Here is a 24655-nt window from a genome sequence, read left to right as displayed (position 1 = left end):
TTGGAATGGCAGGGTCCCTGCTATCACATGTTGATAAAAATATAACATTTACATAATAAAAATCAACTACAGGCTACCCAAATGCTGTAATAAATTAAGCATGATGAGTTGAACATATGTCAGCATGTGGCCCCACTTTTAACTCTTTTTTTCAAACGCTAATTGCAAACGCTTACTTACAGTAAGTCATTAATTTGACTTAGTAAGCCATTATTTTGTCATTATTTTTGACTTAGTAAATTACTAAGTCATAATAATGACGTACTTAGTATCTCAGGTAACTAGGACTGTTTTGTTTTTACTTTACGGAAAAAATATCGAGATGTATATCATATATCGCCATTCAGCAAATGGAGCGGAAAACACAACCAAAAGTTGTAGGCTTCTTCACGCGACGAAACCGGCCTACTTTACCGCAGTCTGTAGTCCATTGCCCCCCAGGCTGTGGTGGCAGCAATGAGGTGGAGACGTGATGGCGACAGGCCGAGTTACAATGTACCTTACACCCACCCACCTCCTTCCCCGGTCCCCTCCCCCTGGAGAGTCACCACCTTAACTAACAGATGTTCTGGGGGAAACACTGCAATGTGTTTTGTAAACAAAGACAAGTCAATAATATCAGAAATAGTAAAAGTGTCAGGATCAACTTACATGTTAGGGTTCGGTCATTTTGACAGTTTTCATCTTAAAATTATGGATTTAATTTATTGCCGCAATCTTAGACGTATGCTAGCTGTTCCAATGCTAAAGTTAGCATAAAATGTTAAAATGCTAGCACATTTTGTGCGTTTTAAGTTAATATTACAAATTGTGTTACTTGGCGCCATGTTAGAAGTATGCTAGCTGTTCCCCTGTAAGCATGCTAACTTTTAATGCTAGCGTTATATATTTGGAGCTAGAAATCATAGATTATGTTACTTTGTCACCTCTTGAAGTCTGCTTACTCTTTTAACTATACCGACATTTAGAATTTCAAGGTTCATAGTACATTTTAGTACAGCTTCTGCTCTTCAACTCTCCAACCATTTTTAACTTTTACACTATTTTAATATTTCAGTTCAGTTTCAGCGTTCCAACACAATTTCAACAGACATTTCTTCATCTATACTGAACAAAAATATGAAGGCAACACTTTTGTTTTTGCTCCCATTTTTCACGAGTTGAACTCAAAGATGTAAAACTTTGACTATACACACAAAAGACCTATTCCTCTCATATATTGTCCACAAATCTGTGTTAGTGAGCATTTCTTCTTTGCCAAGATAATCCATCCCACCAGGTCTTTTGTGTATATAGTAGGGCTGGGCAATATATCGAATATACTCGATATATCCCGGGTTTGTCTCTGTGCGATGTAGAAAATTACTATATCGTGAGTATTCGAGTATATGTTCTCACGCAGTTGCTTTTAGCTGCGGGCATTACACTACAGGCGTGTCTCACTCTTTCTTGTCTCTCCTTTTCACAGAGACATAAAAGAAGTGCACTTTCTTACATACGTCACATACTGTCGCGCGTGCAACGTCATACGCTTTCGCCGAGCAGAGAGGTAGCAGCATGGCTAACATTAGCTGTGGTGCTAGTGGAGCGGTGCGAGTGGTAATACGAGAGAGAGAAGGTGCCAATCTGGTAACAATGGAGGAAGAATAATTAATTCCCAAGAAAAACAACACGGGGTCCATCGTCTGGCGGTGGTTTGGCTTCAAGCGGGAATATGTTGAACAGACAATCGTAATATGTCAAGTATGTGGCAAAAGCGTTGCTACAAAAAGTAGCAGCACTACTAATTTGCACCATAATTTGAAAAGTCACCCGCTCGAGAATGAAGAGTGCTTCAAACTCCGCATGTCAACATCTCGGCCGGTGCCACACCAACAAAATGCCGAATCAACCAGCACTGACCCAATTGAGCCTGGCGTCTTCCATTTCCAGATCAACAAAAAATAGTCAACAACAGAAGGAGATAACGTCCGCAGTAACCTACCACATAGCGAAGGACATTCACACCATTTGATTTCCTATTATGCAGCTAATTTTTATATGAGTTTTTCAAATATCTTGTGTGACATCATGCACAAAAGTGCACTTTATTTGTTTTAAAATATTGTAGTGGCATTCTGTACAAAAAGTGCACTTTAATTTAGTGTTGTTTTGATATGTCATCTTAGTGGCATCATGCACAAAAGTGTACTAATAGCTTGTTTTAAAATGTCTCTGACAATCTTGCACTTTCTGTTTTGAAATGACATGAATGTTTGTGCCACTGCTTAATAACTGTTTAATAAATACAGTTTTGGTAAATTGACTTAGTTGTGCTTTCCCTCTCTGCATGAAAGTTTAAAATGAGCATATATTAATGCAGTATGAACAAGAATGTTTTGATGTAGACACATAGAATCATCTGATACTGGTGTGATTATATGCATCAAGTGTTCATTCAAGGCTAAGGCAAAATATCGAGATATATATCGTGTATCGTGACATGGCCTAAAAATATTTAGATATTAATAAAAGGCCATATCGCCCAGCCCGAGTATATAGTCATTTTTATCATGAAAAATGGGAACAAAAACAAAAGTGTTGCATTGATATTTTGGCTGAGTGGTAGTTCAATAAATATGTTATGCCGATCCTGAATCCCACTAGACACCAACCACAATATCGATGCAAACGCAACAATGGCCGCACAACAAACACACATTGGGCAACACAAGGAGCAACTTCCTTTAAGCAAGCTAAGAAGTGTCTCTAAAGTTGTCCCAGGAAAATCAACTATATTTAATATTTTAAGGTTTTTTTACATTTCTATTCAGCTAGCATGTTTAACAGCCCTAAAATACAACAAATGAAAATGGGAGACTCACCGTCCAAATGCTGTGCTGGTTATCTTCCTGTTTGGGCTGAAACACAAGACAAGAAAAAAAGGAACAATTAGTTTTATTTTAAAGCTCTACACTTTCTAAGGATTTGAATGGTTTTTGGAGGATAAATACTTGGGGTTTTGGCACCAGCCGCTAGATTAGATCTGACCAGTCTAAGTCTAAGACTTTAGATCTGACCAATCTAAGTCTAAGACTTTAGATGTGACCAATCTGTCTAAGACTTTAGATGTGACCAAGCTAAGTCTAAGACTTTAGATCTGACCAAACATATATATATATATATATATATATATATATATATATATATATGCTAACGGAGCTTGAGGTGGCTGTAGCTAACCTGCTATGCTAACCCCACTCAAAATTAATTTAAAAAAAGTAAATAATTATAGTTATTTTTTTTAAGTAATGGAATTACTCATGGAATTACTCTAACAAATTTTATAATAATTATATAATTAATTACGAAGTAGAAGTAACATGTGCGTTACTTAAAAAAAACAACTAATATCTGGCATATGCAGTTGAGATGTTTTATGAGAGCAGAGTGTGTGTGTGTGTGTGTGTGTGTGTGTGTGTGTGCCTTTAAAAGGCGGGGCTTGTTGCTAAGTGACATGTGATGTCAGCGCCCAGACAGAGCAGCAGTAGCTCAGCTGTAATAGTTAGCTCAGACTTGTCATGTGGGGGTCGCAGCTTGCTGCGGGGTTGTTCTTCCATCGCAAGAGATGGCTCCGGACGACAGCGTGAAGGTAGGCTAGGATTTATTAACATAAATCACGCACTACCACAAACATAAACAATACAACAAAAAAAAAGGTAAGTGTGCCTAAAACACAAGTAAAGCTAATCTTTAGCAGAAGCTAGGGCATTGACAGGGAAACTTACTTGGTCAGAGCAAGACATAAACCGGTGTGACATAAAGACAACGAAGGCAGAACGAGTGACTGGCAAAGGCAACTTAAATAATGCCTCTGATTAGCGCTCGGGAAGCAGGTGAGCGGTCAAGCACTAATCAGAGACAGGTGAACACAATGAGTGACCATGACAACCAAAACAAAACAAGGAAGTGAACAACCAGGAACTAAAAAGCGTCCAAAAAACAAACATAACTAAACTAAACATGATCTGGACCACGGATCATGACAGACCCCCCCTTAAGGACAGATTCTAGATGTCCTACAAACAAAATACAAGCAGGGTCAAAAGTCACAGGAGGGCGGAGGGAGGACTTGGCGGTGGGGCAGGTACAGGCGGCGAAGCTTGGCATGTCAGCCGAGGTGCAGGAACAGGTGTCAATCGAGGAGCAGGAACAGGTATCAACCGAGGAGCAGGAACAGGTGTCAACCGAGGAGCAGGAACAGGTGTCAGCCGAGATGCAGGAACTGGAGCAGGTGCTAGCCGAGGAACAGAAACAGGTGCTAGCCGAGGAACAGGAACTGGAGATGGTGGCGTTTGCATGCCCACCGGAGATGATGGTGGCGTTTGCAGGCCCACCGGAGATGATGGTGGCGTCTGCAAGCCCACCGGAGATGATGGTGGCGTCTGCAAGCCCACCGGAGATGATGGTGGCGTCTGCAAGCCCACCGGAGATGATGGTGGCGTCTGCAGGCCCACCGGAGATGATGGTGGCGTCTGCAGGCCCACCCGGGCTGAGGTTAGCCATGAGCATGGCGGAGGCGGTCTAGCTGGGGGTTGCGGCTTGACATGCCGACGGACTGGTGATGGAGGACGGGCTGGAGGTTGCTGCCTGGTTGGGTGCATCTGAGTCACCCAACCAGCACAGCTCCTGGCCCCAGCCCCCCCCATACCAGACGCACTCCCCGCAGTCTGGAACCGCTTTTTGGGGTGGGTGGAGGGAGGTCAGGAGGGGGGCAGAATCCTCCCCATTAAATTGTCCAGAAAATCTATTCACCACCCCCACTTTCGACTGGGTCTGAAAAAATCTAAATTTAGAAAAAAAATTCTCAAAATGATTATTTTTTTAAACAAAGTCCTTGGTGGGCGGCTGACAGAGGGCGTAAATAGAATCTAAAAAAAAAAAGTCTTTGTCTCTGACGTCATCACTCGTGGGCGGGATGACGTCATCAACACGGGTCTCCTGCGGCGGCGAGGAAGACTGGGCTGGTTGGGGAATCTTGTTGTCCGGGGGAGGATTTTGGGGGAACAATGCTGGCGAAAAGAAGCCTGTCTGGCTGGCCTCCATCTTCGCCAACGCGTCTCCATCACCTCCTCGTGGCCGGTCTGCGGAAGAACGTCAGCTGCCTTCGTTCTGTCACGTGGGGGTCGCAGCTTGCTGCGGGGTTGTTCTTCCATCGCAAGAGACGGCTCCGGACGACAGCGTGAAGGTAGGCTAGGATTTATTAACATAAATCACGCACTACCACAAACACAAACAATACAACAACAAAAAGGCAAGCGTGCCTAAAACACAAGTAAAGCTAATCTTTAGCAGAAGCTAGGGCATGGACAGGGAAACTTACTTGGTCAGAGCAAGACATAAACCGGTGTGACATAAAGACAACGAAGGCAGAACGAGTGACTGGCAAAGGCAACTTAAATAATGCCTCTGATTAGCGCTCGGGAAGCAGGTGAGCGGTCAAGCACGAATCAGAGACAGGTGGGTGAACACAATGAGTGACCATGACAACCAAAACAAAACAAGGAACTGAACAACCAGGAACTAAAAAGCGTCCAAAAAACAAACATAACTAAACTACTAAACATGATCCGGACCACGGATCATGACAAGACTCAGTTTGCGGGCAGTGACGGAAGCTCTGATGAATTTTTTCTACTGTGTTGTGTTAGCGCGAGCTAATAAAGAGATTGGATGTGCTTCCATGGCTGCAGTCTCCTTGTCCACAAACAGGTTATTGTAGGATTGCAAGTTTGTCACTTCAATCATCCATTTGTTGTTCATTATGCCCTCGAAGTAGTACTGTGTGCATGTACGGTACTTATATGTTGTGTTGCTTGCTGTGTGATGCTGCAATTGTTTACCCTGGAGTCATATAACTTGGTATGTGACACTTGTTAACTGCTAGCATACTAATGTTAGCATGCTAGCATACTAACATTAATATGCTAACTTTTTAGCTAACATTACTTTTTTTTTCTCTAATTACACAGCCATACACCTTACAGTCATATAACCTGGTATGTGACACATGCTAACTGAAAGCATGCTAACATTAGCTTGCTAACATTAAAGTGCTCACTTTTTTTTTTACAGCTAATTTTACACTTTTTTCTGTAATTCCCCAGCTATACACCTTACAATCATATAACTTGGTATGTGACACAAGCTAACTGTTAGCATGCTAACATTAGCATGCTAACTTTTTGAGCTAGTTTTGAAATTGTTTACCCCATAGTCATATAACTTGGTATGTGACACTTGTTAACTGTTAGCATGAAAATGATAGCATGCTAACTTTTTCATCTGATTTTTACACTTTTTTCTATTTCCGCCGCCATACAAATTACAGCCACATCACTTGATATGTGAGACATGCTAACTGTTAGCATGCCATCGTTAGCACACATGCTAAGTGTTAGCATTAGCACATGCTAATGTTTCAGTCTAGCTCTGTAGCTCTTTTTGTACAGTTACAACTAAAACTCATAATAAATGACGGGGTTTCGTTAATTAAAAAATTAGACGGTATTACTAACCGTCGGGAATTGTATCGCAAATTATCATTATACCGTTTATTGTTACATCCCTCGTCCATTAACAAGTAAAAAGTCAATGTTCTTGCCGCAGATGCTGGTCAATTTCTTTAGGGCATTACGGCAAATGACGAGGGCGGTCGCGGCACGTGCCACGGTTAAATTCGAGCCCTGACTATAGCTATATAGCACAGTAAAACCTCAATTTACGAGTGTAATCTTCGGATTGTAAATAATCAAATGTAAACAATCAAATGTAGTCACTTTTTCTTATAATTTCTTATCTCTCTCTCTTTGTCCAATACTTGCTGTACATATGTACCAAGTCAGACCTACACTGTTCTAATGTCAATTTCTCTGATCATGCAATTGTTGATGACTGAAGTGTTGATATCAACCAAACTTAACCCCCCCCCCTCTCCATATCCCACACCCCGGATTGTAAATAATGTAAATAATTCAATTTATATACTGTGATGATTATCTTGTGTGATGACTCTATTATGAAAATAGTATATATCTGTCAATTGTACGGAATATGTACTTCACTGTGCAATCTACTAATAAAAGTTTCAATCAATCAATCAATCAATCAATCCACAATCGAGCTTGTAACCCAAAACATTCTTATCTCAAATCAGCCACGCCCTTAGAAATGAACTAAAATCTATTTAATCCGAGCTTGGCCTTCACAAAACACCACAATTGTACCATGTACCATGCCTTTTTCAAATAAAAAACAACTTTTAGAAGAGCATAAACTACCAACAACCACAGTAGTTTTATGTAATCATGTAATAATAATGTTCAGTTTTACTTTCAAAGCAACAAGATTTTTGTGTAATTATTTTGGAGATGTATTTCTTTCATAAACTGACTGAGGTTTTTCAAGACGCTAAGCTGCTAACGACACAGAGCAGGAAGTGTTACCTGCTGGCCTTGACGTTCTGAAGGTGGGCGTCCAGATCATTGAGCAGATTGACTTTCTTGCAGCACTGGGAACAGTAAATGTCCAGCAGCTCGCTTGTGTACAGTTGGCGCTGAGGTGTGTGTCCACCACTGCAGGCACAAAATGGTGAAGGATTCAGACTTGGGGGCGTGTCCTAGTAATGGCGTAGTTTATTCACAACTATACCAAAACAATGTGCAAAGCAGTACATGACATCTTTATACCAGGGGTGCTCACACTTTTTCTGCAGGCGAGCTACTTTTCAATTGATCAAGTCGTGGGGATCTACTTCATTCATATATATAATTTATATTTACTTATTTATGAAACATATGTTTTTGTTAACAAGTTAAAGGTGTTTAATGATAATACAAGCATGTTTAACACATAAAGTTAATATTGTTAATAAATTAAAGGTGTTTAATGAAAATACAAGTTTGTTTAATACATATAGTTAATATTGTTAACAAGTTAAAGGTGATTAATGATAATACAAGCATGTTTAACACATATAGTTAATATTGTTAAGTTAAAGGTGTTTAAAGATAATGCAAACATGTTTAACACATATAGTTAATATTGTTAACAAGTTAAAGATGTTTAGTGATAATGCAAGCATGTTTAACACATATAGTTAATATTGTTAATAAATTAAAGGTGTTTAATGATAATACAAGAATGTTTAACACATAGTTAATATTGTTAACAAGTTAAAGGTGTTTAAAGATAATACAAGCATGTTTAACACTTATAGTTAATATTGGTAATAAGTTAAAGGTGTTTAAAGATAATACAAGCATGTTTAACACATATAGTTAATATTGTTAATAAGTTAAAGGTGTTTAAAGATAATACAAGCATGTTTAACACATATAGTTAATATTGTTAATAAGTTAAAAGTGTTTAGAGATAATACAAGCATGTTTAACACATATAGATTCCTTTCTTTCATGAAGACAAGAATATAAGTTGGTGTATTACCTGATTCTGATGACTTGCATTGATTGGAATCAGACAGTGGTGCTGATAAGGTCCGCATTTTCGAATGGAGGAGAAAAAAAGTCCTCCTTTCTGTCCAATACCACATGAAAGTGGTTGGTTTTTGGCATTTTATTTATCCAGCTTCCGTACTCCTTTGTATACACTTTACAAGAAATACATTGTCGGCAAACTCCGTAGCTTGCTAGCTTGTGCACGCCAGCTTTCTGAGACTTTTATTTTGGTAGCGCAGGCAGGATGAAGTAGCGCTTTTATTGTGCAACTGTGCAACTTTGGAGTTTTGACGACAGGTACGGCGCCAGAGTCTGTTGAAATAAAGTGTTTCTCGCCTTCCTGTCGGTAATTTTAATGAGCTGGCAGCAGCCAGTGTCATCTCAGAAGACCCTCGGGTGCCGTGAATGTCAATCAAGTGACGAAAGTGACGTCATAGTGAAGATTTATGATCGCTCATTTTTAGGACTATTTTTTTAATGCCTGGCTGGTGATCGACTGACACACCCTCCGAGATCGACCGGTAGCTCGCGATCGACGTAATGAGCACCCCTGCTTTATACACTCTTCAACTGTATAAATCAGGGGGTCCAAACTTTTACACTGAGGGCCGCACACGAACAAATGTTCAAACCTGATACAATATACAGGTAAAAGCCAGTAAATTAGAATATTTTGAAAAACTTGATTTATTTCAGTAATTGCATTCAAAAGGTGTAACTTGTACATTATATTTATTCATTGCACACAGACTGATGCATTCAAATGTTTATTTCATTTAATTTTGATGATTTGAAGTGGCAACAAATGAAAATCCAAAATTCCGTGTCACAAAATTAGAATATTACTTAAGGCTAATACAAAAAAGGGATTTTTAGAAATGTTGGCCAACTGAAAAGTATGAAAATGAAAAATATGAGCATGTACAATACTCAATACTTGGTTGGAGCTCCTTTTGCCTCAATTACTGCGTTAATGCGGCGTGGCATGGAGTCGATGAGTTTCTGGCACTGCTCAGGTGTTATGAGAGCCCAGGTTGCTCTGATAGTGGCCTTCAACTCTTCTGCGTTTTTGGGTCTGGCATTCTGCATCTTCCTTTTCACAATACCCCACAGATTTTCTATGGGGCTAAGGTCAGGGGAGTTGGCGGGCCAATTTAGAACAGAAATACCATGGTCCGTAAACCAGGCACGGGTAGATTTTGCGCTGTGTGCAGGCGCCAAGTCCTGTTGGAACTTGAAATCTCCATCTCCATAGAGCAGGTCAGCAGCAGGAAGCATGAAGTGCTCTAAAACTTGCTGGTAGACGGCTGCGTTGACCCTGGATCTCAGGAAACAGAGTGGACCGACACCAGCAGATGACATGGCACCCCAAACCATCACTGATGGTGGAAACTTTACACTAGACTTCAGGCAACGTGGATCCTGTGCCTCTCCTGTCTTCCTCCAGACTCTGGGACCTCGATTTCCAAAGGAAATGCAAAATTTGCATGGTTGGGTGATGGTTTGGGGTGTCATGTCATCTGCTGGTGTCGATCCACTCTGTTTCCTGAGATCCAGGGTCAAGTTTTAGAGCACTTCATGCTTCCTGCTGCTGACCTGCTTTTCAGTTGGCCAACATTTCTAAAAATCCCTTTTTTGTATTAGCCTTAAGTAATATTCTAATTTTGTGACACACGGAATTTTGGATTTTCATTTGTTGCCACTTCAAATCATCAAAATTAAATGAAATAAACATTTGAATGCATCAGTCTGTGTGCAATGAATAAATATAATGTACAAGTTACACCTTTTGAATGCAATTACGGAAATAAATCAAGTTTTTCAAAATATTCTAATTTACTGGCTTTTACCTGTATACATTTTTTTTAACCTTCAGGACTCCCCTCAATTTTGGTGTCGGGGGCCCAGAAGGGTCTTGGTCATAAAAATGTATATGTACATATATATAAAAAATAAATATATATAAAGACACATATGTGTGTGTATATATATATATATATATATATATATATATATATATATATATATATATATATATATATATATATATATATATATATATATATATATATATATATATATATATATATATATATATATATATGTATGTATATGTATGTATGTATGTAAAATAAGTCATATTATGTTTTGGGGTTTTTTCATTCACGCTCAAATCTCGAGATCAACTTTAGGTCTACTGTCGATATCAAGTACTTGTATACCCTGGTATTTGTGACAAAAACACAAAATATGCAATATTTTCCCCAAAAATATTTTTTTAAGTTTTAAACAGGTTAATAATTCATAACACCGATTTTAATTCATTGCTATTATTTGAGCAATGAGTTTTAAACAAAACAATACTAAAACTCTTGGAGGTCCAAAGTGTTAAAATAAGTCATGCATTTTTTTTCAACACTTAACTCTCTCGATCAACTCGATTAACAGTTTTTATTATTATTTGGATGTTGTTTTATGCCCTTTTTTGTTAGAGAACACAGTTTTTTATGGCAAACACACAAAATATGCTATATTTTCTCAAAAAATTATTCAAAGTGGAATATTTGATGTGAAGTAATGTATGTCAATAATTCATAACAACATTGATTTTAATTTGTTATTATCGGAGCAATGACCGTTTGAAAAACAAATTCCAACTTGAATTCTCAGGAATACAAAAGAGACCCAATCATTAAAGTGTTTAAAATAAATCAAAATTATTATTATTTTTACTTTTAATCCCTAAATCTTTAGATCATCTTCATATCTATTCATCAATTATGACTTTTTATATATATATATATATATATATATACATATATATATATATATATATATATATATATATATTTTTTTTTTTTTTTTTGCTTATTGTATGTTTTGTCATAGAAAACTTGTTTTTTTTATGGCTAACACAAAATTTGATACATATTCTCAAAAAATAATTCTAAGTGGAATACTTGATGTGAAATAATTGGAGCCTTGAACCCATAACAACATTGATTTTGATTCATTATTACTTTTTTTTTTTTTTTTTAGCAATGACCGTTTTAAAGAAAAAATCCGCCTGTTATTAGAGTCAACATTGCAACGTTTTCTCTTAACTTGAATAACCACATTACTTTATGAGATATTGAATTGTGTACATTAAAAGAGGCTCTGTTCTCTTAGACAGATCCATCGATACTCGAAGCAATATGACGAGTGAATTTGCGTCAAAAAAAACAAACGCAATGTACCCAACGTACGTTTTTTTTCTTAATCATTAAAAAAAACATTACAACTTTTATAAATTAAAACTGAAGAGGGTAAACATATTCATCCATCCATTAAGCGTGATATGACATTTTCATATTTGGTCTCCAAGTCCCAAACCTTGGTGGGTGGGAGGATCCCGAAGGAGCTTGACTGTGCTGGTCAGGTGTCGGGCTGCTTGGAGTGTACTCCACGTCGTCTCCTTCCCCGTAGTCTTCAAACTGCTCCTCACTGGAGATGCAACATTTCCCTCGTTTTAACGTAGGTTAACGTCAACAAAGAAGCGCAGCATGATTGCTGGAACATCACTTCCTGAACTGTAGTAATAGTATGTAACATGTGAAATAGATATTTCATTGTGTTTATTTCTGGAACTGACCACTTCTGCCATGCCGGCTCCAGAATGTCTGCCATGTTGTCATTTTCACTGCACTTTTCCATTTCACACACCTCATTTCCACCACCTTCTTCATCATGACCACTGTTTTCTAGGGAAGGCTGTGTGCAAAATATGAAAGGAAGGAAAAGGCATTTATAAAATTGAACATTGTGGGAGCCAAACGACTACTGTCAGAGACTAACTTTGTAAGATTTCAAAAAACATGTTACTGCTGTAGCGCCCTGGATCAGTCAACTACGGGTAGAAGGTTTTTGTATGCTAGCATTAGGGTTGTCCCAATACTGGTACCAGTACCAAAATGTATTTAGATACTTTTCAATACTAAAAAAATTTCATTATTGGCTTTATTTTAACAAAAAATCTTAGGATACATTAAACATATGTTTATTATTGCAATTTAGTCCTTAAATAAAATAGTGAACATGCTAGACAACTTGTCTTTTAGTAGTAAGTAAACAAACAAAGGCTTCTAATTAGTCTGCTGACGTATGCAGTAACATATTGTGTCATTTATCTACATATAATTTTGTCAACATTATGAGGGACAAGCTGTAAACAATATATTAATAATCTACTTGTTCATTTACTGTTAATATCTGGTTATTTTCTGTTTTAACATGTTCTATCTACACTTCTGTTCAAATGTAATAATCATTTATTCTTCTGTCGTTTGATACTTTACATTAGTTTTGGATAATACCACAAATTTAGGTATCGATCCGATACCAAGTAGTTACAGGATCATACTTTGGTCATATTCAAAGTCCTCATGTGTCTGGGAACATATTTCATCAGTTTATAAACATAATATGAATTTTAAAAAACGAAAAAAAGATTTTGTGACGATGAAAAATATCGATGTTATCATAGTAGTATCGACTAGATATGCTGTTGTACTTGGTGTCATTACAGTGGATGTCAGGTGTAGATCCACCCATGGCATTTGTTTACATTCAGGAAAGGCGTCATTAGCGGTGACGGCGGTGAGCTACGGTGTGTATTGAAGCATGTTTAGCTATTCCTCGTCCTCCAGTGATACTTGTAAAAAACGTACTTTATTTGTCACCATGGAGGCGAGGATTAGTGATTTAGTAGTAGCTAAAACACTGCCGACTGTGGATGGATGTTAGCTGCTAGCTAGGGAGCCATGTCTTAAAGCACCTCTTCCTGAAGGTGTTTCAGTGTTAGAACTTCACCTTTATCTTTAGTATTTAGGCCAAAATGCGTCCATTCTCCCTTTTCTGTGTACACACTGTGTCTGTTTGTAAGTACTCCGTGTGTGCGCGCTGCCGAACATGCTCCTCTGCTCGTAAAACCAGCAGTATCAAGACGTGAAGACGCGCCGTCATGCCCGTTAAAATAATAAGATAAAATAAATTATGGGGAGCCGGTACTTTTCAAACAGAGTGAAGTACCGTTTTTGATTCATTAGTACCATGATACTACTTTATATGAGTACTGGTATACAACCCTCGCTAGCATGTATGCTACGTTGGAGGTTCATTTTTCTATTTATTACAAAAGCTTTTTTGGACACTGAATTTATGTAACTGAACTTTTTGCATTTGAATTTTGTGAACTGATTTGTTTTACATGAACTTATGCGGGAAACTGGATTGAATAAAAATGTGTGGGCAAAATATAAGTGTTTGAAAATTCAGTTTGTTAAAATACAACATTTTTAAAAATCAAGTGTGAAAATATTGAGTACACAAATATTGTTTGTTTCAAAACTCAAGACTCACTTCCGGTGATTTAAGACTGAACCGCCTCATTGGCTGGTTCTGAGACAGAATCGATTGCTTCAGTCTTAAAATGAGAATACAATCTGTATTCTTATCTTGAGGGTAACCGAGTCCGATATCAGGACTTTACCTGGCTCAGGTAAGAACTGTCCGTCAGAACTGCTTGCTGAGACGTCAGCCTGCGAGGACTCAAAACCATCTTTAATATCTCTTCGTAACCTACCAGGACAAACGGAGGACAATAAAAGGTAAGAAGGGCTGGAATTGTTCAGAATGAACGTATTCATTCTACTGAAGTATGTTGTGATTAAAACTTCTGATGTGACGAAATAAATCTGTCTTGTTGTCTTTAGGTCCTCTCATTGTCAAGTCACACTTTCACTAGTGTGTGTATATATATATATATATATATATATATATATATATATATATATATATATATATATATATATATATATATATATATATATATATATATGTAAATTAGAGCTGGGCGATATATCGATATACTCGATATATCGCGGGTTTGTCTCTGTGCGATATAGAAAATGACCATATCGTGATATTCGAGTATACGTTCTCACGTAGTTGCTTTTAGCTGCGGGGCATTAAACTGCATGCGTTTCTCACTCTTTCCTGTCTCTCCTTCTCACAGAGACTTAAAACAAGCGCACCTTCTTACATACGTCACATACTGTCACGTGAGCAACGTCACACGCTCCCACGGAGCAGACAGGTAGCGACATGGTAACGTTAGCTGTGATGCTAACAGCTAACGGTGTGGTTTGAGTGGTAATACGAGAGAAAAAAGGTGCAAATCTGGTAACAAATGGAGGAATAATTAATTCCCAAGAAAAACAGCTCGGGATCCATCATCTGACAGTGGTTTGGCTTCAAGCGGGAATATGTCTTTACATGTCAACATCTCCGTTCGGTGTCACACCAACTAAATGTCGAAGCAACTATTTCCACATCAACACCGTAGGACATATACTATTTGATATGCAGCTCATTTTTATGTGACACTTATTGAAATATCTTGTGTGACATCATGCAAAAAAGTGCGCTTTATTTGTTTTAAACTATTGTAGTGGCGTTCTGTACAAAAAGTGCACTTTAATTTAGTGTTGTTTTGAAATGTCATCTTAGTGACATCATTCACAAAAGTGCACTTATAGCTTGTTTTAAAATGTCTCTGACAATCTTGCACTTTCTGTTTTGGAAATGACATGAATGTTTGTGCCACTGCTTAATAACTGTTTAATAAATACAGTTTTGCTAAATTGACTTAGTTGTGATTTCCCTCTCTGCATGAAAGTTTAAAATGAGCATATATTAATGCAGTAAGAACAAGAATGTTTTAATGTAGACACATAGAATCATCATACTGCTGTGATTATATGTATCAAGTGTTCATTCAAGGCTAAGGCAAAATTTCGAGATATATATGGTGTATCGCGATATGGCCTAAAAATATCGAGATATATATCGCCCAGCCCTAATATATATACACATTTTATTGTGTCACTTTTTAACATGTATTTTGTACTTTAGCTGCACTCAAAGGGTGTACTTTCTGCAGTTTGGATAACAACTCATTTTACTGAGACAAAGTTTATTCATGTTCATCCAACGATTCCAGCAAAGTTCGGTCAGTTACGAACTTACCTTTGATGGCGAACACACCACGACAAAAGTCTTTGAAATGAAGCTTCCCGTGAGTGTAAGGATTCAGGAAGCCGATGAAAGTCTTCACCTGCAAGACAAACCTCACAAATTACAAGCTTTTCTTTGGAAACGTAATTAAATGTTCTCAGTTACGAATGCAACATTTTTTATAGTACTGACTGCGTGGGTTTGGTAACTCACCCCACACAAAACTCTGTTAAAAAAGTCCTAATCGTTACATGTTTTTTATCGTTCGATTATCCATTGTACAGTTTTCTTCTTGAGTAATTCAAGATTAAAGTTATCAGGGAGAGACGTCACCAACCCCCGACAAGCTACATGTCTCAACCCTTGTTGTCGTTTTTGAAGTATGCCATGTTATTTGTATGATAAAACATGCAAGTTGTGTTAACTTTATAATAAAAGCTTGCATGTTATGGTGACTGTATAATAAAAACATGCATGAAATTATACTTACATAATACAAATGTGCATGTATGGTCATTGTCTAATAAAAATATGCATGCAATTTTAGTTGTATAACAAAACCTGCATATTATGTTAACTGTATAACAAAAACATGCATGAAATGATACTTATGTAATAAAACCCTGCATGTTATGTTAACTGTATAACAAAATAACGCATGAAATGATAATTGTATAATAAAAACATGCAAGTTATGTTAATTGAGTAAAAAAACATGCATGCTATGGTCATTGTATAATACAAATATGCATGCAATTTTATTTCTACAACAAAACATGCATGTTATGTTAATTGTATATTAAAATCATGCTTGAATTGTTCAATTAAAACATGCATGTGTGATTGTATTGAAAGCACGCATGAAATGTCCATTTAAAATATGCATGTGTGATTAATTGTGTTAAAAACATGCATGCAGAGCCGGCCCAAGGCATAAGCGTACTAAGCGCTTGCTTAGGGCCCCGCGGCCACCAGGGGGCCCCCAAAAGCAATTAACAAAAAATTCTTATTTTTTATTTTTTGCATGTACGAGTCTGACTGATCAAAGATATATTATTGTACAAAAACACAATTTTAGGTCAACAGAGTGCTGCTGCTGATCTAGGCCTAGTGATTCTTCCTGCCTCTCTTTAAATGTAAAGCTGCCTCTGCTGCACCTGTGACGTTTGCCGCCTGCCGTGCAATGCCAGTGCGCACTGGGCATCAAAAGCGCAGATAGAGGCAAAACAATGTCACAAAAAAGGACATATCCTTCAGGTGCAGAAAAAAGGAAGAAGAAGAAAGTTGAAGAGGAGAAAAAATGCCATGATAAAGGTATGTTTGCATGACTTGGTAATAAAAAGTTTATCAAAGAGATTTGTAGCTGTAATTAGCTTTAGCTAGGTGACGTTAGCTAGCTAGCGCGGTGCTAGCAATATGTTTTTAGCATCAGGTTACTAGTGAGATATGTTGTTTGCACAAATTGTTTGCAGCAGAGCACGGTAATTTATGTAAGTAAAATAAACATTATTTTTTACATCAACTCATAAGTTATGTGAAACTTCCCCAGGAGCATTGTTAAAATACTTTGGAGGCACAGAATCAGCCCAGAGCCAGTCCACATCCTCAGGCTCAACTGTGAGTGATGAATCAGGTGAGGAAAAGACTGTCACCCTACAGTATACATTTAATTTCTTAGTATAAACATTACACCTGAAGGGAAATTAATATAGTCAAAGTATCTCATTAATATGTGTATGTATGTATGTATGTATTTCATCTTAGGTCCATCTCCATCCTCTACAGTGCTCTCTCACACACCTCCATCCTCTGTGCCCACTGTCCCCTCCATGTCTGAAACCACAGCTGATTTATCTAGTAAGTTAACTGCAAAACACCCTTTATAATTGCTCATTGTACTGCAGAACATTCTGAGATTAATAATTATGTCCAACATTGCAATTTAATGACCTTATAGGTCCTTCTTTTTTAGTCATTGTCTTTCTTTGGTCACTTCCTCAGCAACTTCCACCACGTCACCTTCACACCATGGACCACCATCAGCTCCGCCAGTTGACCCAGCTGAGTGGCCTTCTTTCCTCTCAGATTCAGACAGGACTGAGCAGGTGATCAGAGGACCACTGTCTATTAAGGAGAACTTTTCATTCCCCAAACGGCATGATGGCCGAAGTTTTCATTATCATTATACCTACAGACAAGCTAGTCAATGGGGAAAAAGTCAAGCGTAGCTGGCTGACTTATTCAAGAAGTAAAGATGCAGTCTATTGCTTTTGCTGCAAATTATTTTCCAAAAAGTCCTTAAAACTGGCAGCCGAGGGACAGCGGGATTGGGTCAACATAGGTGCACTGCTGAAACAGCATGAAAACAGTGAAGATCATTGTAGCAACATGGTGAAATGGAAGGAATTTGCCTTGCGTCTTTCAAAGGGGAAAACTATTGATGAATTTAACTTCAGTAGACTGCGCTCTCTTTGTACAAAGTAAACATTAAATATGAACAATTAACTAAAAATATAAACTAGTAATTAAAAACTAATATGTACAAGACAGATGAGACAAGATGACACTTTTACTGTAAATACAAAGCTTTATCACTTGGACTGTTCAACCCCAGGCCACTCTTGTAGCTGAATGTTTTCTACATTTTAAGATTAGGAACCATATGTGGCACTCTGGACATCATTCGTTCATTCATTGGTATTATTTATGTTCTTAACTGGGCCACCCCCATATCTTTATAAATGACATGTCATTTGTAAAGACATGCCAGGCTGACAATAGGATAATGTAAACAACACTGCCAGAGCCGCAATGAGTTTATAGAAGGTGTGTGAATGATCAACAATCAATATTATTGGCAGAAATAGATGGCCCCAAAATCAAATTTTGCTTAGGGCCCCATGGAGGCTTGGGCCGGCACTGCATGCATAAAATGTCATTTTAAAACATGCATGTGTGATTGTGTTAAAAGCACGCATGTAATGTCCATTTAAAACATGCATGTGTGATTGTGTTAAAATCATGCATGAAATGTCCATTTAAAACATGCATGTGTGATTAATTGTGTTAAAAACATGCTTGAAATGTCCATTTAAAACATGCATGTGTGATTAATTGTGTTAAAAACATGCTTGAAAAGTCCATTTAAAACATGCATGTGTGATTGTGTGAAAAACATGCATGAAATGTCCATTTAAAACATGTATGTGTGATTGTGTTAAAATCATGCATGAAATGTCCATTTAAAACATGCATGTGTGATTAATTGTGTTAAAATCATGCTTGAAATGTCCATTTAAAACATGCATGGGTGGTTAATTGTGGTAAAAACACGCATGAAATTGTTATCATACATGCATTTTATGTTAATTGAGTAATAAAACATGCATGAAATGTCAATTATACAATGCATGTTAGGTTAATTGTATATTTAAAACATGTATAAAATGTCAATTAAACAATAAAAATATGCATTTGTGGTTAATTGTATAACAAAAGCATGCATTAAATGTCGGCTATACAATAAAAGCATGCATGTTATGTTAATATTATATTAAAATTGTAAATAGGCTATACTTGTATAGCGCTTTTCTACCTTCAAGGTACTCAAAGCGCTTTGACACTATTTCCACATTCACACACAGATGCCGGAGCTGCCATGCAAGACCCTAACCACGACCCATATAAATATATTAATGAAATGTCAATTACACAATAAAAACATCCATCCATTTTAATTTCAATTATACAATAAAAACATGCATGTATGGTTAATTGTATATTAAAAACATGCACATTATGTTAATTGTATATCAAACATGCGTAAAATGTCAATTATACATAAAACATGGATAAAATGTCAATTATACAATAAAGACATGCCTGTTATGTTAATTGTAGAGCTGAAACGATTCCTCAAGTAGCTCAAGTAATTCGATCACAAAATATTATTCGAGGAATTTTTGCTGCCTCGAGGCGTCAAGTTTTTTTTACGGCATTTTGCGTCATAGATCATACCCCTGCACTGCACAACACCGCTCTTTTAAAACGCTTGAGTTTAGAAAACTTTTTCGCCGACATAACTTGCAATGGCAGACGCCACAGAAAGCAGTGGACAAGAGTAGATATGTCCGATAATGGCTTTTTGCCGATATCCGATATTCCGATATTGTCCAACTCTTTAATTACCGATACCGATATCAACCGATATATACAGTCGTGGAATTAACACATTACTATGCCTGATTTGGACAACCAGGTATGGTGAAGATAAAGGTACTTTTAAAAAAATTTATAAAATAAAATAAGATAAATAAATTAAAAACATTTTCTTGAATAAAAAAGAAAGTAAAACAATATAAAAACAGTTACATTGAAACTGGTAATTAATGAAAATTAGTCAAATTAACTGTTAAAGGTTAGTACTATTAGTGGACCAGCAGCACACACAATCATGTGTGCTTACGGATTGTATCCCTTGCAGACTGTATTGATATATATTGATATATAATGTAGGAACCAGAATATTAATAACAGAAAGAAACAACCCTTTTGTGTGAATGAGTGTGGTTGGTGCACTAATTGTAAGTGTATCTTGTGTTTTTTATGTTGATTTAATTAAAAAAAAAAATTTTTTTTTTTAAACCCGATACCGATAATAAAAAAACTGATACCGATAATTTCCGATATTACATTTTAACGCACTGCTGATAATATCGGACAACTCTAGACAAGAGCCATAGCAAAACGAGGGAATGAAGAAGGTGTGGGAACACTTCACACTAAAATGGAAGGAAAACGCAGTAGTATGAAAACATTGCAAAGTGGAGCTCGCATACCACAGTAGCACAAGTTTGATGCTGTAGCACCTGTCGAGAAACCATTCGATTTGAGGGCAGTCCGAAGGCGAGGTAAGTCATCTATTTTCAAATGTAAACGCAAAAGTTGTTAGTAAAATAAATGTTATCCATTATGATAACCAGGATGTGTTCTCTCACTCCCGCATTTTCTCTGTCGAATGTAAGAGTGTCAAGTCCTTGTTCACAGTGGTAGGACTTGTGTGCCAAGTTCCTGTCAGCCATATTGGTTCTGAATATGAAGTTGCACATTTCAAATGCAGTATTAAATGCACTACTTAATCCACTTTTTATGTTTAATATAATGAAAACTGTTCTTGTTTTATTTTTGATACTAAGAATATATTTTTATTTTAACTTTCTCAGGGAATATTCATTTTGAACTAATTTTATATATATGTGTTTTCATCTCAAATATGTTATGACGGCAAAATGAACATGGATTACTATTTTGCATGCAATGAATGCAATGAACTGTATTACATTCTTAACATTTTAAACTTTTGTTATCATTATTAAGTGGTTTGTCTTTTTATATTGTTTATGTATTTGCGTGGAGAAACCAACGTTTAAAGGCACCATATAATAATCAAAAACGCACGAGAGACAAGAACTTTGTTTATGCGGTCACACCACACAGCACATAGGGCTGTGAGAGCATCTGTGAGAGCATCTGTTTTTATTAGCACAATCAACCACAGACGCATTTCAGCTGTGCATGTCAGCCTTCAATAGTGTGTGTGTGACAATCATTGGTACTTAAACTTTTTAATGAAAACAAGCGTTTAGGAAATAAAAGACATTTAGGCCAAACGCAATAATTGAGGGAACATGTTAACATGTATAATTGAACCTTAATTAAGCAAAAATATGATTTATTCGATTACTCGATTAATCGATCGGGATATTCGATAGAATACTCGATTACTAAAATATTCGATAGTTGCAGCTCTAGTTAATTGTATATTAAAAATATGCATATCAATCAATCAATGTTTATTTATATAGCCCTAAATCACAAGTGTCTCAAAGGGCTGCACAAGCCACAACAACATCCTCGGTACAGAGCCCACATAAGGGCAAGGAAAAACTCACCCCAGTGGGACGTCGATGTGAATGACTATGAGAAACCTTGGAGAGGACCGCATATGTGGGTAAGCCCCCCCAGGGGAAATTGCATACTAAAAACATGCGTACAATGTCAGTTATACAATAAAACATGCACATTATGTTAATTGTATAATAAAACATGCGGACAATTTCAATTATACAATAAAAACATGCACATTGTGTTAATTGTATAATAAAAACATGCCTACAATGTCAATCATACAATAAAAACATGCACATTATGTTAATTGTATAATAAAAATGTGCGTACAATGTAAATTATACAATAAAACATCCACATTATGTAATTTGTATAAAAAACATGCACACAATGTCAATTATACAATAAAACATGCACATTATGTTAATTATATATTAAAAACATGCATACAATGTCAATTATACAATAAAACATGCACATTATGTTAACTGTATAATAAAAAAACATGCGGACAATGTCAATTATACAATAAAACATGCACATTATGTTAATTGTATAATAAAACAGGTGTACAATGTAAATTATACAATAAAACATGCACATTATGTTAATTGTACAATAAAACATGTGGACAATGTCAATTATACAATAAAACATGCACATTATGTAAATTGTATATTAAAAACATGCGTACAATGTCAATTATACAATAAAACATGCACATTATGTTAATTGTATAATTAAAAAAACATGCGTACAATGTCAATTATACAATAAAACATGCACATTATGTTAATTGTATAATAAAAAACATGCGTACAATGTCAATTATACAAAAAAAAAAACATGCATATTGTTAATTGTATTATAAAAACATGCGTACAATGTCTATTATACAATGAAAACATGCATGTGTGGTTAATAGAGGACTCTAACTTGTCAATATGTGTGATGTTTGAAAATATATCCCAGCTTGACGTCAGCTGGGATAGGCTCCAGCTCATATGTGACCATAATGAGGGGTATAGAAAATGATGGAAAATATCGATCTCATAACACCAACACTAACTCGATATATCTTCCTGGTATCATTATTTGGAGGGCGTGGCGCCCACCTCTAACTAGGGCTGGGCGATATATCGAATATACTCGATATATTGCGGTTTTGTCTCTGTGCGATGTAGAAAATGACTATTTCGTGAGTATTCGAGTATACGTTCTCACGCAGTTGCTTTTAGCTGCGGGCATTACACTACAGGCGTTTCTCACTCTTTCTTGTCTCTCCTTCTCATAGAGAGATAAAACAAGCGCACCTAGACACATACGTCACATACTGTCGCGCGTGCAACGTCATACGAGAGAAGGTGCGAATCTGGTAACAAATGGAGGAAGAAGAATTAATTCCCAAGAAAAACAGCACGGGGTCCATCGTCTGGCTTTGGTTTGGCTTCAAGCAGGAAGATGTTGAACAGACAACTAAGGCTGAAACGACGCGTCGACGTAGTCAACGTCATCGAATGCGTAAATACGTCGACGCCGTTTTTGTGCGTCGACGCGTCGCATACCGTATTTCCTTGAATAGCCGCCGGGGCGCTAATTAATTTAAAGCCTCTTCTCACTCCTGCGCTTACCAAAAGGATTGGGGTAAATTTAGGCCTGCCCTTATAAATTTGAGTGATGTAAGGATACCATCATGAAAAGCACATTTAATAAAAAAAACTTTGTTATGGTCTTACCTTTACTTATGAGTCCATGGGCAGCTGCTTCTGATCAAAAGCATCGATAACTTGTTTATAGAAGTCTTCCTTATCTTTCTTCAGTTTTAAAAGTCTCTCTGTCTCGATGGAGATATTCCTTTAAGTATTACCTCCTGCTTCGATTGAAAGTCCAGTTTAGAAAACTGTTTTATTTTATATATGTAATCCTCCATGTTAAAAGTGCAAGCAAACAATCACTGCTCACTCTTGTGGCTTGTTGTCTTCTTCTGCAGCACCGGTCTTCTGCAGTACCGGTAGTCGCAAGAAAGATCACTAGCGCCCTCTACCACCAGGAGGCGGGAGTCATTTAATGACTCATATTTGACACACGCAGCTACGGTATATTAATAAAACATAGCTGCTTACTGTTCTTTTTAGCCTATTCAATAGCTTAAATCCTACTGAATAGCTCTTAATCTTCTTCCCTTTATGCGATTTCAAATTTTTGAAATCAGCCTCCTCCATTTTGAAAATGATGACAGGTGAAGTGTCACTCATGACGTGACGAGTTTGACCCGGCGGAAGTTCTAGACATATGCTCATTATTTTGCGAAACGAGTTTGACCCGGCGAAAATTCCAGACATGCGCTAATAAAATTAATATTTTGCAAAACGAGTTTGATCCGGCGTTAATCCTGAGCCGGCGGTAAGGCCAAGCATGCACTAATTATTTTGCGAAACAAGTTTGACCCGGCAGTAATTCGAGGCATGTGAATACTATATACCCGGCGCCAATTCATGGAAATACGCACTTTTTTGTATTGGATGTTTATCTTTATTTTTGCACATTTTAAAGCAAAATAAGCAATACTTTTACTTTTGAAATGCTTATACTATTGCAGAATATTAAGATTTGCACTGTATTTTTATTTTATATTTGCACATTAAAAAGCAAATAAGCTACTTTTAATTTTGTTAAATGTTATAAATGTTTACATTGTTACAGAATATTTTGTCATGTTGTTGTCAATGTTGACTGAGTGGCCATACTTTTTTTTTTGTAAATAAAAGCCATGCCTTTTGAAAAAACTGGCCTATATTTATTTTTTCATCTTCATTTTAAATAAATAAAATAAATCGGTAAAAGGAAAAATAATCTATTGATTAATCGAAAAAATAATCTGTAGATTAACCGGTTAATCGAAAAAATAATCTATAGATTAATCGATAGAAAAATAATCGTTAGCTGCAGCCTTACAGACAACCGTAACATGTCAAGTATGCGGAAAAAGCGTTGCTACAAAAAGTAGCAGCACTACTAATTTGTAGCATCATTTGAAAAGTCACCTGCTAGAGCAGTGGTTCTTAACCTTGTTGGAGGTACCGAACCCCACCAGTTTCATATGCGCATTCACGGAACCCTTTTTTAATGATAAATAAAATGTTGGGTTTTTTTCAAATTCACGACAAAGTTATATGTTTTTTTTTACTGGTGCACAA

General features: G+C 36.7%; 1 protein-coding gene across 1 annotated transcript in view; it reads right to left on the bottom strand.

Moving 5' to 3' along the window:
- The window catches only part of rab11fip4a (RAB11 family interacting protein 4 (class II) a), a 60477-nt gene that overhangs the window by 31294 nt on the left and 4528 nt on the right, over nt 1–24655 (bottom strand). The window contains 6 exon segments of the mRNA XM_072915963.1: nt 2865–2900; nt 7485–7613; nt 11871–11981; nt 12130–12248; nt 14026–14114; nt 15564–15651. Coding sequence (XP_072772064.1) covers nt 2865–2900; nt 7485–7613; nt 11871–11981; nt 12130–12248; nt 14026–14114; nt 15564–15651 — 572 coding nt within the window.

The sequence above is a fragment of the Nerophis lumbriciformis genome, linkage group LG24, assembly GCF_033978685.3.
Source record: "Nerophis lumbriciformis linkage group LG24, RoL_Nlum_v2.1, whole genome shotgun sequence".
In the NCBI taxonomy this organism is placed as follows: Eukaryota; Metazoa; Chordata; class Actinopteri; order Syngnathiformes; family Syngnathidae; genus Nerophis; species Nerophis lumbriciformis.
The sequence above is the reverse complement of the archived record's forward strand: the minus strand, read 5'-3'. Positions and strand labels throughout refer to the sequence as shown.